The sequence below is a fragment of the Oreochromis niloticus genome, linkage group LG16, assembly GCF_001858045.2.
Source record: "Oreochromis niloticus isolate F11D_XX linkage group LG16, O_niloticus_UMD_NMBU, whole genome shotgun sequence".
NCBI lineage: Eukaryota > Metazoa > Chordata > Actinopteri > Cichliformes > Cichlidae > Oreochromis > Oreochromis niloticus.
This window is the reverse complement of record NC_031987.2, coordinates 32,307,365-32,321,458: the sequence shown is the minus strand read 5'-3', so window position 1 is coordinate 32,321,458 and position 14,094 is coordinate 32,307,365. Positions and strand designations below refer to the sequence as shown.

General features: G+C 41.2%; 1 protein-coding gene across 1 annotated transcript; it reads right to left on the bottom strand.

The window, feature by feature from the left end:
- Nucleotides 1-303: 303 nt before the first annotated feature.
- Nucleotides 304-12,744, bottom strand: coq10b (coenzyme Q10B). Its single transcript, XM_003456273.3, has 5 exons — nt 12,591-12,744; nt 7,289-7,444; nt 5,875-6,067; nt 4,469-4,570; nt 304-4,303 (listed from the first exon to the last, which is right to left on the bottom strand). The coding sequence occupies exons 1-5, from the start codon at nt 12,686-12,688 to the stop codon at nt 4,136-4,138; spliced, it is 717 nt and encodes a 238-aa protein (XP_003456321.1). The 5' UTR covers nt 12,689-12,744; the 3' UTR covers nt 304-4,135.
- Between the last annotated feature and the right edge of the window lie 1,350 nt (nt 12,745-14,094).

The window sequence follows — 14,094 nt, the reverse complement described above, 5'->3', positions numbered from 1 at the left end:
TCTGGCCTTTGTTCACGAGGAGCCACCTTTTAAAATGTCCTGTAAGTGTATGAGTAGGTCAACTACCAATCAAGTGATGTTACAGTAATAATTGTGAGTCTGCTTTCAGATGTTCCCAGTGATCCGTGTTAGCTTTGAAAGGGCAGAGGGAAATTTGCCCTTTGCCTGCAGTGACATTTCCAAAGCTCATGACAGACTGTTCAGATGCTTCGCTTGCAGCAGGTCTATTCTCAATGCTCACATGACGACCCTATTTCTGTCTGGTCCCAGCCCAGAGGGAGGAAACACACCAGAGACCCCAGGTTTGTTTTTTAGAAAAAATACTTTATAAATCATGCAGTCGGTCCACGTTTTTCAACACAAACAAAACGTCCTTTCCACATCGCATGAAACAAGCTGACACAAATCCATAATCATACTCTTTAACAGCAGTGTATAGCTCTAATGTGATCTTAAAACTAGTATTTACACACGTACACTTCACATGAAGCCACCTTAGTTAGCATTCATAAGCAGTAAAGCAGTGATAGTAAGCAGAGAAAAGGCAAATGCAGAGCAGTGTATAAACATGACGATACTGATACAGCAACACTGATGGAGGAGTTCCCCCAGTGCTGTAAAATGACATTGTATTAGGAATACTGCTTCTAAATGCTAACATGTGGCTCCCAGAGTGAAGTGCTTGCATTTACATCTAAACTAAGTAATAAATATGATAAAATGAGTATATTGTTCCTTTACAAATGAAGATAAATATGTTGCCAGCAGGTCTGGAGGCACTCTGTGGGTGCTGTGTTGGACAGGTGGAAGGGTTCAGGTCAGCGGACTCATCACTGAAACATCCTGATCTGAGCCCCATCTTATCAAACCGCTACAAGTAACATGCTGGTTGTGTAATGGTAAAAGCTGTTTCTGACTAAACAATGAGCTGTTTGCTAATAATAATGATCAGAATGCACTCTCTGAATCTCTGTGTTGCATTTAAACATTTGATTTCTCTTCTTTAGGTTAGCATTTATCAGGGTTAGTATCATTTTCTCACGGTTTTGTTTCATGATCAACAGAAAGTCTTGCAGCACAGTTGTATTCCCTTGCAGCCAATTCCCTTTTTATTGATTTGTATTTGCCTACAAAACATATCACCACTAATTCAGCACAAATTAAGTTACCTTTAAATAATCCTTACATACACACAAGTACGTGATCCTGCAGAACCAGACACCACTGAATGAACTAATAAGAAGTCAAGGTTGCGCTTTTCCAATTGGCTGGTGGGACGCGGTTGACATTCATGATTAACTGAAAGGTGCCAGTGTGAAGCAAAGCAACAGTAGGGGTGACTGAGCCCGCATACATGTTCAGGGCTACGTCCTTTTACATTCTCCATAGATCTCGCTCTCAGTTTATTTGTACTGGGCTGTGAGGGGTCAACACTGAAGGAGCAACCACTCTGACATCAGTCAGAGGTCAAACATGAAGCACATTTATGACCATATATGGAGGCTGCTAATAACATGGTGGGAGATGATGAATGAAGCCAAAGCTGAACTGCCTAACTGTGCAGTTCCTTTAGTGGCCACTTGAGGCTGGCCCCAAAAGTGAGCCAATCCTCATAGACTTCCATGTTAAAAATGTTAAAAACTTTACAGCAGAAAAAAAACATGTTTACAGCCTGGTACAAAAAAACTCTCCCTTCATAACACCTGAACATGGAGGTGATTTAGAGACACTCTGAGTGTATGACTCGTTCATTTAGAGAGTGGCTACTTCGAAAGAAGTTGTAGTGGACCCTGACTGAACACATCTCACTGAAAGGGACATCCTAGAAGTTCAACTAACCAAAACATCTGAGTAGTTTTAAATAGTGACAGAGCGTTACTTTAGCTTGCTAACTAAACCAGCTCTTGTTCAAACATGGTAACATCTAGCTCCAAAAACAAAAACAAATAAACAGAACTGTGACTAAAGATGCAGCCACTTCAGCAAGTAATGTAAAGCGTTTTTTAAATCTCAAAAATCCTCAGTTTGACACGAGCTAAACTGCATACAGCAGGAGTGAAATCAAAAACAACACTACAACCAAAACTAATTCTCATTAGTTTGATAAAACGAGCTCTGGCTCCTGCCTAGCAGCCGCTCTGGGCCCTGACATCAGCAGTGGGTTTTACACGCTTGCTCGGCTGCATTCAGCATGACTACAACACACCGCTGCTATTGCACACTTAAGCCCAAAGATCTCCACCCACTGCTGTCTAACTGAGTACTCAGTTACTAATGATGGACGTCCAGTGTCCATCCACACTGAAAATAAAGCAGCTAAATAACAGCAGCTTAGTCTGTCAGCAGTTAGACATCCAGCGAGTGTCTAATCTGCTGGCTATGATACAACATGTTGGTTTGTTGTGAGAGTTTCTGTTAAAACGGGAGATTTATAACATTCTCTGTGCCCCATCATGGGCACATACTCTACCTTTGGTACAAAGATATGGGATTTCAGTGGTGTTGGTTCTGACTTCCATTACTCATTACTCATACTACACTATTATGGAGTTTACCACAAAAGTATAAATGCCAAAATACCAGGATGTTCTACAGTATCCAGAGGGGGTACGGAGTATGTGTGTACTTTTCTGGCCATTCTGACCTACAATGTCATGGCAGATACAGCGAGAGGGTCAAAGTTCAAGGTGCAATGTTATGGCACAGTATGTCCCAGCTGTGTGCACAGTGTAAAGTGCATTTTGGAAGGCAGGAAAGCTTTTGGGCATCATTAGTAACCTTGTGCTTCCCTGAAACTGTGTCACTTTGTTTTGGCGTCACTACATCCTGTATCGTCTCTCACTGGGACCTTTTTTTTCCTTATGTCTTTCATTTTTTTTAATCTTATACTTTACATGTCACGTTGCTGTACATTCAGTGAAATTCTTCTGCTTTTTATTGTGATGTTGGTCTAATGCTCTTCTTTGCCTCTGTGTTTGGAATATAAATGAAGCTGCCTTTCCATTTCCATCGTACTAAAAGAACCATACGGGGTGAGAAATGTTCAAGTGGTCCTCATCAGCAGACTAGACTAGCCACAATAAATGTTTGCTTTCACAATCCTCAAATTCTGTCAGTAAATACTGAGAAAAGCCCTGTGTGTTTTGCCACAGTGCACTGCAATGTCTTCAAATGTGCGACCAACAGTCCAAGACCAAAAAATCTTCAGTTTCACAATCATTTTGACAAAACAAAGCACAACACACACTTAAGCAGCTGGAGCCTGTGTTCTTTTTTCTGTCTAAAGCTGCTTTTCCATTCAGTGTCCAGAGGTCCAGGAACTAAACTGTTCCTTCATACAGCTTAGCAGCAAATGAGTCCATTTATAAATAGGTGACAGCTGGTTTAGCATTAGACTATACAACAAAATAATGTCCAGTAGTTGTTGGTAATTCAGTACTCCAGAGTATGCCACCAATCACACGCCCCCCTCCCCTCTGAAGTTCCTGTACTTTTGAGAAGTGTAAGCAGAAACTTTTTCCCCTGGAACTTAACCTACGCTCTGGTCCATGTGGTGGAAACGCAGCTTACTTAAAAAGAAAGGTTTCAATTATTCAGCAGCTTCCGGAATAATTTCAGTCATTGTCTGGCTCCAGCTGAACTCTTTGCTTTCCTGTGTCATGTGTGAAACTGAATATCTTCAAGTCTTCGACTGTTAGGTGCAGGTAAATGTAACGTTAGAGAATCTGTGTGCAAAAGTAAATAAAAGTAAATATCTAAAATATCTGAATAAACTCTGCATGTTGCAGCTCATCATTGCTTTGTCTCGGTTTTCAGTTGTGTCAGTGCCTGCTCTGGTGCATCCCTATAGCTAATGTGTACAGAAGTGATGACGCACTGGCCTGACGCACCGCGGGGCCTCCATTTGACCTGCAGGCTCAGTTTCACAACCAGATCAAGGTCTGATACAGGAGCCTGCATTAGCACCAAGGTGAAAATCAGCTGGAGGATCCACACCAGCTTTAAAATCTGACACAGGAAATGGTTTCATTGTTGTGAGAAAGGCACTTTCAGTTAGAACAAAGATAGTCTCTCTTCGGGCTCTCTGACGTTGTTGTTTGTGGGTCCGTGTTTGTGCAGCAGAGGGAGGCTGTCGCTACGTGTGGTGGACCTCGTGGAACATGAGCTCACGCGGGATGGGCGTCTCGGCTCCGTATACACTGGAGGCACGGCGCTCGAACGCAGAAACCATCTGCTTCACCACCTCATCGAAGAACACGTGAGCGAGCTGGGAGTGGATGAGGGAGCGAAATTCAAAGGAGATCTGAGGAGGAGGAGACGATAAAGTTAGCAGCTGAGTTTGTAACTGTGTGACTGTATGAAACTGATCCAGACATGCTGAGATGAGCCAACACATGATCACAGAGCACAATCTCACATAGTGGACATTTTCCGGTATGTTGCCCTGCAACAAGCTGTTTGTACTTACAGCAAAATCCACAGTGCAGGTCCGAGGGTACCCAGGGAGGCCAGGGCTGAAACGCCACATCGTCTCCAAGTGGTTGAACAGTTTACCCTCTGAGCAGGACGCCTGAAAAGCAACATGTACAAGTTTTCTGCGGTCAGTCAGCAACAAGACATTGCATTTGTGAATTGCTTAGAGCAACAACTGTGAATTTACAGCCTCAGAAAACACTGTAAACACCCTCTGAGCAGCCAAACTAAGTAAAAAGAATTTCCAGCTGAACTTTGCACCTAATCCCAGCTTCAAAGACGGCCTGTTTTGACGAGGATGATATTTACAGTTTACACTCTCACACCCAAAAAATGTTGAGTGCTTCTCACTCCAGCCTGAATGATTTTCAGTCAGTGTGATAGTTCACCAATCAGTGCAGTCTGTTCTATTTACATTTTACAGACGTGGAATTTAAGGCTGATAACCCTGGCTCGCTGAAAGGAGCAGATAGTGTTGCAAATGTCTCCCGCATCTTTCAGACCTCAGAGAGGTGCCGTCTGAGTGTTATCTTCTAATGATATTCACACCCACCTCAGCCTTTGTTTGTTCAGCTTTGCTGAGGTGAGAGGGGCAGGTATTGTCTCCTCTTTTTTCAATTTATTGTTATTCAGCTATTTGTGTCAGCCTTCACGTCTCTGTGACAGCCAGCTTTTTACACCCCCTTCTTGTGTGGCCAACTTTCCATCACATGTTGTCTAATGACAACAGGGATAAATAACAAACGAGAGGAAAATCTACAACGTTGCAGGAAGACGTTAATCAGGACTTAACACAGACAGCCTTTTTCCACTAGTACCCACTTGGCTCGGCTCAACATGGTTTTTAGGATTTTCCATTAGGTGGCAGTACCTGGTACAGGGTAGTTTAAGTAACAACTTGGTCGGGGTTTCAAGCGATCTGAGGCGATCCAAAAATGTAACAACCACAGGCTGCGTGACACGCATTGGCCAGTCAATGGCGTCATTCGATGAGTCATTAGAGCACTTCTTTCACAAAAATCAATACCACCATTTTTAAAACCAATAATGAGGAAAAACCAAAAAAACAACAACAACAACACAGTGGTCCCCGAGTCTGACAAAAAGCAATAGATCAACCATCATCCTGTGATGTCAGACTTCCTGCCATGTTGCTATAATGCTCCCATACACATTAGGTGGTACTCCACTGCAGTGGAAAAGTAGAGTCGAGCTGAATAGACACCAAGAGTGTCTGCCCAGCACAGTCTATCTAAATGAATTTTTCATTCTTACCGTTTTGGTTCGTTTCTTTTAGATTGAGTGTTTTCCTTCACCTACTCTGCGTTTTCCTAATAATGTCACAGTACTAACATCAACAGTGGAGGTTTTTCCAACCATGAGCTTGAAGCAGTATCTTACCTTGACCAGGTGAGGGCGTACTGTAGTGACGAGAGAGGTGTAGTTCTCCACTACAGGGGGGAAGCCCACGGTTAATTTGGCCTTGCAGAAGCCGGATCTCTTGAAGACCACCTCAGACTTCTTGCACCAGGGAACAAAGAGGCGGTAGTTTTCCACCTCAGCCACCACTTCATAGATCTCCTGCATGGAATACCTGTAGGGACACGGAAACAGAGAGAGCAAATATGTTAACGCAAGGCTGCACGTCACCAAGGAGATGAAGGTCAGCAACTGTGTGACAAGACACCAACCACAATACAACAGCGTTGACCCAGAAAAGGCTCAAATAGGTCAGTAAGGGATGTTGGAATAAGGGCAAAAGAAGAGCAGTAAAGCACACAAAACAAAAGCGGAGGTGTTGAATGACACTGTGTAACACTGTCTGTACGTGTTACATAATTCCAGACGTCCAGCTGAGGGAAAATAGCTGCCAGGGCCTATGTCTATTTATACAAGCAGATTTAGTGATTATGACCTCTCTGAGGAGCACGGGAGGACATTTAGTGCGTCACACACACACGTAGGGTACAGATACAGAGACTCCAAACACTCACTGGTACAAGGGGCATTTCAGAGCAGCTGAGTGCACCGCATGTTGCCAATACTGGAGATCACTGACACTGGTGCATTATATCATATTTTGGAGCTTCAATTTCAGCCCTTGTAGCCGTGTGGTTTGATTACATTTCATCTCGTCTGCAATGGACATGAAAGCTCAACAGCAGGACAACCCAGACCTAAAGTCTGATTAGATATCACAGAAAGACACTGAGAAGTAATTATGGATATTGATTAAGATTTTCTCTTTTGTTGGTGGCATTATTGATTGTGCTCATAGGTCGAGTTCTTTATCAGTCCCATTACTGATTTCTGATCATTTTGCTGTGTGTGTAAACATGTTTTTCAGCTGTTTTTTTTTATCTGTGAGTCAGAGCACAGCATAGAAATAGAAGTCAAAGGGCTTGTGTGTGACTCAGGCATGCTACAAATCATGACGTCATTGTTTAACAATGTGCTACCGCAAAAAATCTATGCCAATTATGAGAGGAATTAGAAAGCTTGGAGCCATAGCATTCTGATGAATGAGTTTTTCCATGCTCTTTCAAAAGCTGCCTGTGAAACTATTTTTAAGTTTTCAGGAGGGTCAGAGTAAAAATACATTTTAAGGACTTTAAGTGGTTAAATACAAGCTGAAAAACAACATTTGCAGGAGAAAACTGAAAAAACTCTTGTTTCTCTACAAAATACTAATTTTTCCTCGCAGATACTGTCTCCTCCTGAGATAAAAATCCTGTCCAAATGTGTCTTGAGGCAAAAAAAGAAATTAATTTAAAAATAAAAATGACAAAAACACTGTAAGTGGATCCAGACTAACCCAATGATGCGTCTCTCTGAGTACTCCTTCCTCTTGGAGAAGGAATCTGCGAGGTTGAAGAAGCTGCGTGTAGGCAGTGTGATGGGGCGCCCTGGCACAGCTGCACTCAGCAGGGGATGCGCACGCATCATCAGGATCCCGCATGATGAAAGGTATCTGATCACCAAACAAAAACCAACAAGTCACCAACAACACAATAAGCTCTCAGAAAGCAGAGGAGACCAGGGCGCATCGATCTGTTGTTCTCAGTTTGGAAAGTTTGTGTGATTTGACCCCAGTCTAACAGCAGAGATCAGAGAATGGCCAGCACAAGCAAGTTTTGACACAACATTGACATTTTGTTATTCTTTAAATTCCTTTTGACACAACAAACAGGGTGTGACTGTGTTTGGTCTGTGCTGCCTGCAGTGGGAAATACTGGACTGTTAAGTAGCCACAGCTCATGCCTCTCACTGTGGGTTCTTCTTCTTCTTTACTCTTGCTCAGGCTAAAGCATACAGTGAAGCACATGTCGTGCAAACATCCCTCCTGCACTACATTATGGAAAGCACCATACTGTGACCTCCCTCATAAAAAGATATAAAGAATGTTAGGCACCCAGAAACATTAGGAAAAACTCTTTTCTTTAATTCCCCTTCTGGCCTCAAAAAGCAGACTGAGAGACAACTGTTTCCTTCTCTCCATTTTGTACTGTGAAAACGTTCCAGTAGCTGTTGTTATGACATCAAAAATGTTTTTAACTTCTTTCTGGATCAACATTCTGCCAGCTACTCAAAAAACTGCTGTTTCTCATCCAAAAAGTTCTAGTTTTTACCCAAACAATCTGAGGCCACAGAAAGCTGCTTAATGACAGCGAGAAGCCTCTGAGTTTTATAAAACACCCAAAATTCTCTTTTTCTGTCAACACCCAGGAAACAGCCATTCTGTTTAAACTAGTCAACTGTCAGGGGATGAAGTCTGCAGGGACTCGGTGCTTCCGTTCTCACGATGGCCAGTTGACTGACCCATGCAGTGTCCGAGTTTCTGGTTGAAAGAGAGCTAATTTAAACATGGAGGGTAGTATATAACTATCACATTGTCTGCAATACAAAAGCTTCCAGGTGGAACTTGCGTCCTGGAGTTTCTGTTCCTGGAGGCTTCAGCATAAATAGATCTCTGACAGGAACTGTCTGGGTCACAGGAAGGAGCCAGATGAAAAGCCGTTTTAATGTTTGTGCCTCCACTCTTGAATGCGTTTTGTCCTCAGGGTGCACCGCTGTAATATTTTTCATAATCAAGCTAAGCGGGACAGGAAGTCCTGATCTATACCAGCATATGACCAGCTGATAATTATCCTGCAGTACCTGTAAACATAGCCCAGCCCCAGCCTTTATTCTGGGGAGAGGAAACCCGCCACGCCTGCCAAACATTTGTCACTCAAATAAAACAAGTCACACAAATACAGATGGCAGTAACGTAACAAGGTCAAGGACATTGATTTTACTTTAAGCTTTGGACACCTTGATCACTGTGCAGCTCTGACTACAGCTGACTACAGGAACTGTGCTTTCTGGGGGGCCAGACATTACAGACAATGGGTGAACTGCACATAAGAGGAATTCCATGAATTCTGGGGGAGGAAAATTCCCCCACTGCCTATGGACTTATGTTCACCTATTTTACAAACATCTTGACATATAGTGAACACAAGAAAAATACAGTTGATATTTATGTTTCTAAAACCTCTAAAGGACTGGTTTGGTTGAGATAATGAAGTGTTGGCTACACTTAATTAGCCAACATTTAATTATCGGCTAATAAAGTGCAGCCAGCAATTTTAGATTGAAACACAATTAAAACTAATTTCATCATCAGGCAGTGAGTGGGAGGGTCTGTGCAGACGCCTGCGTGAATGTACATTACAATGCACCAACTATCCATGTGTCCCAGGTCCGAGACGGCAAGCAGACTTCAAAGAGATAGAGCAGGAATCACTACTCAGCCATTCGGTCTCCAGGTCTCTGTGCCTGCATCTCAGAATAATCAAGATCTTAGATTAGAATATTTTCTCACTCGTTCAAGATTTCCTCACTGTGAAAGTTAATCTACAACCATTTGAATGAGTCATCTTTAAAGTCTCTTTTGAGACCTAAAAAATGTCTTTGTTTGATTTTTCTGTGTTTGTTTGCAATAAATTAAACATGATTAGCAGTTCTGGGCAGCTGATCACGCCAAAAAATCATTAACTAGTAAAATCAGTTAAGTCTTTTCATACACTTCCCTCCTTTTCTCATTTCTCAACATTTTTTTTCCCAGGCTGTTTTCTTAGAGTGTTAAGACTGTCTTACACCTCACTGACTGAAAGGCTCGACTTGTTCCAACTTGTCATAAATATCAGTGAAACAATTCATGATGTTAACTGACGAAAAACAAAAAAGGTTGCTAAATGTTGATAAGAAAAAAAAAATGTGATAATTAGTTCATACTTATATATTTTCAGCTTCAAATTTGTATTCTTAAACAACTGAATAGATCACAATTATCCCTGTACATCTTTCACAGGTACAGTTACACATGTAGTTCATCCTCTGTCTCACACAAGCCTTTGAGTTTAGTTAGTTTAGTTCCTTTTAGCTCTTTTCTTATGATTGGTTGCACCCTCATAAATATTTTAACAGTAAATATTTTAGAGTGGTCTCTTTTTGTTAACAGTGAGCGCTTGTAAATTAATGGCCATATTTAGGATAGATACATAATATGGAAAATAAATAAAAAAATACTATGTACCCTTTGAAATAATCGCCCTACATTGTTCAGTGATTGATTACTTGTACGGTATAAAGCTCTTAACATCACATCACCATTTGTTTCCAGCTTCTACAATGTGATGATTAGCTTATATTTATAATGTTATATCGATATAAGTAAAATATATGTGGACTGTGGACAACCACAGTCCACATATATTCTCTACTTTAATCAACTCTACAATTAATCAAGTATGTAATCCTTCCTCAAGACAACATGTAGCAGTAGCTCAAGAGAAGGTTGGATCAGGTGAAAAGCCCTGACCCAGCTCTCCCATGATACCATGAATGGGACGACTTAAACTGGCTCATAACCTTCACCACAGCAACTTAACTAGAGATCCTGTTACTCAGGCATAAGCAGCCTGTAGGGGCATTTTCATTGGCCACTCCTTAGGAGTGTGTCTAAGAGGGGTTTTTTGGTCCATTGTGGCTGGCTGTAGCTCTGTGTTCCAGAGTACCCCTGCCACACCATGACGGGAAGCAATTCAATAACACATCGATAATTACAATAAATTTAATGCTTTTTCAAACATTTTGGTGTGACAATATAAGAAGTTAAATATGTGACAGCAATCTGCTGTTGTCAGCTTAAAGTGATAGGACTTTCCTAATACTAAGAACAATACCAAGAATGATTCTACACAGGTTTTAAGAATCAATAAACCGAGTCTCGACAGGCTGTGAAATAAGAAGCATAAAGGCCTGTTTGTGGCACAGGTGTGCAACAAGACTGACTCACAACTGTCAGAAAAATATGCCAGCAATTATAAGCATTCAATGAGCTTAGAGGAATACAATTCCCACAGGTATGGCGTTTTGTAACCTGTTCCCAAATGAATCAGGTTTTCCATTTGTAACTCATCCCACACTCCATCAAGTTCCAATGTACCCACTGCCCCTAAACAGGAACCTATTCACTCCTGTTTTACTATCTGAAACATGATACATCTGACCTCTAAATGTATCCTGGGTACAGGCTGAGAATGGCCCAGAGCAAAAGGTGAATGAGACATCTCAAACTCCACAAAGGTGCAAAGCAGAATTAAACCCAAACAACAGACAGCTGGACAATGAGTTCATGGAAGTATACAAATACACTGAGAAACTAATTAAAGTAGCACACTTTGGATTTGTTTAACACGTCTTTAGGAAAATGTAGATAAAAGCATTATCTTGTTCAATTTTAAGGGAGCAGATAATGTGCTGTTGTTTAGGCTAAGGTAACAAGTAATGTTACCTTGTGATGAGTAAATATATAGGCCATACAGTAGCAGATGCTCATACTAAAAATGACCGAATTTTCAAATAATGAGGTCGGTGTATGTATAAGTACACTGTGTGACCGAAAACCTAAGGCTTCAAACTGCTCTAAACTTAGAATTTCAGATAGCCTCACTATGGTCATCTCAGGCACACAGCTCTGGCTGTGAGCACAGAAACCCCACCCACCCACTGTTCAATCAGAGGAAAGATGGCTTAAAGGAGGGGGGTGGGAGATAAAATGGCTGAGATATAGAGAATGGACTGGGGACTGGACTAAGACCAATATAAGAGATAACTAGCTGAAATAGAAAAAAGAACCTAGACTAATCATCTGAAACACTGTCTGCTTAGTGACAATAAGGAGTATTAAACATATCTGCATGGTTTATAATATACTCTAACGCAGTCAGCTTTTGAGGTTAAAGAGAGGCTGTTGTATAAACAGATAATGACTGACAAACAGTAAATTAATATTATATATGCATCACATGTGACACAATAATTGTTGAAAAGCTGCTACAGGTTCTGGTGATGGTTTCATTTACCACATGGAACTTAACGATTTTAGGAATATTTTCAGACTGTGCCTGCATGTCGTTTTTACTACACTGTTTTGCAAATCACAGATAATCGATGCTAATCGTTACGATCTTCTTCATCGTGGGGTTTAAGTATGTAAAGTTCAAGGTTTCCATGTCTTCACCTTGGCTGTGCTATCAGCAGTGTTGGAACGTAAAAGAAAAAAAACACTACGCAAACATAGTAATAATTAAAGAGCCTGGTTTATAATCAATACACAAATTATCGTGCATTTTTGTAGTTTACGCTAAGACTGCTGCTCTCCACAGGAGAATGCATATAGAGTAAAAGAAACTGAAATCAGCTTTACTTTTCTATGCGTGAAAGTGCGACAATTTAATGTTTCAGTGAATATAAATTATTGTGTAATGTGCTATGCGGCTTATCACAGCAACATCGTGACTGTAGTACATTTGCTATAAGTATTTCTACACAGGTAAACCAAATACTACTTTTACCCGACCCTCATTTTACTACTTTCTACCATCTACAGAGATGTAGTTAACGAATTCTTGAGTTAAACAGGGCCGTGAATCGTACACCGCCGCAGTGTTTAGCTACCCCGTACCAAAAGTGAGTAACTTTGGTACAAATGCTCGTTTTAGAGGTATGTCTTCATATTTTACGCCGTCTCGTTTCAGACAACAACTTGAAAAAGTCAAACACTTTACCTAACGTTGCTTCTGTTCTGGATATCCCGGTTGGCTGTGGACGGTAACTGTTTTATGCACTCAGCTACTTTTCTCAAGTTCCGACCGCATCTCGCCATCTTCTCTTCTTCTTTAACGGCTTTGTTCACTCCCTCGCTATCAACCAGTTGACAGGGAGCTCTACGCGCAGTTTGGCCCGACCCTCAACAGGCCTAACCCGCTTGCCATTGGACGATCTGTGGCCACCGAATGTTTTTATTGGGCGGTCCCGCCGTTCGTCACGCCAACGTATTCAGGTTCGTGTGCACGAGCTCGCACGCGCATAGAGTCACGAGTTGTTGGCTCGAGTTGCTCTATCGGCCGAGAAAACCGGGTGAAACCTGTTTGTCTTTGCATATCAAAACTATCAATAGGTCAACGTGTTGACCTGTAGACTACACTACACCTTCTTTGTTGTCATTTATTCCTGCTCTGTTGGGCAAATTTGTTAGAATACAGTTTCTACTATTTTTGAATAACAAAGTGAAAGAAATATTTAAAATTCTTTGCAGTAAGGAAGACATTGAAAGTGAAAGTGAACAGGTTTCTGTCTGTGTGCTTTTTTTTTTTTTTTACCTTTTTAAAAAGGAAAGGGGAGCTGTTTGCATATACATCAACTCAGGGGTAAATTATGAAAGTTTCTTTGCTTATCGTGATACATTATATTTGTTTTACTAACGTGTAAGGTACATTTATTATATATATGAATAAATATTGAATGAAATGATATATGCCTATAGGCACTGGTGTTCTTGTCCAAAATACATGTTATAACATACACTTTAGTAAAGCTCATGAAAGTTAAAAAAAAAAAAAGAAGTTTTTTGGGGGTTTAGGTTGAACACAGAAACACTGTCAATTGTATAAACATTTCTGCCCAGTCAGGGTTGTTTGTGGACACTTTGGCGGCATTATTATTATTCAAACTTTGACTTCTGTGTCAAGTACCTCACAGCTGGTGGTACAAGTTTTTCCTGCAACGACATGCATCTTCTGGCATCTTCCTGCTGAGTCACCAGGTAAAACTCAACTGTTTTAAATCTAATCAGTCACTTTCCCCACAGCTATATTCCTCATCCTTCTGTTATAAACACTCGTCACTCACATATCTAGTGTCATGTAGCTTTCTTTTCTAATAACCAAAATGCAAGGCTGGGTCCTGAAATTTCATTTTCTGTGAAAAGAAAAAAGCTTCACAATTAGCTCCACAAGTATTGTCTGTAGTAGATGGACTGCTCTATATAGCTTTTCTACTCTGCTGGAGCACTCAAACTCAAAGCGCTTTATACAGCATGTGTCATTCATACAAGCACTTTTTTCTGTGCTTTCCAACATTCACACAGAGTCATACTTCCATGCATCTGAGAGCAACTCTGTGTTCAGTATCTTGCCTAAGGATATTTGCCATGTAGCCAGGGATCTAACTACTAGCCTTTGTGGATGATCTGTTATACCTCGTGAGCTACAGCCACCCCTGCAGTGTTTC

What these genes read in the sequence shown, in the direction of transcription:
- coq10b (XM_003456273.3), bottom strand. Translation starts at nt 12,688, where the DNA reads ATGGCGAGATGCGGTCGGAACTTGAGAAAAGTAGCTGAGTGCATAAAA. An exon ending in CAGAACAGAAGCAACGTTAG is followed by an intron (nt 7,445 to 12,590) that starts GTAAAGTGTTTG and finishes TTTGGTGATCAG; the next exon opens with ATACCTTTCATCATGCGGGA. An exon ending in TCAGAGAGACGCATCATTGG is followed by an intron (nt 6,068 to 7,288) that starts GTTAGTCTGGAT and finishes GTGTCCCTACAG; the next exon opens with GTATTCCATGCAGGAGATCT.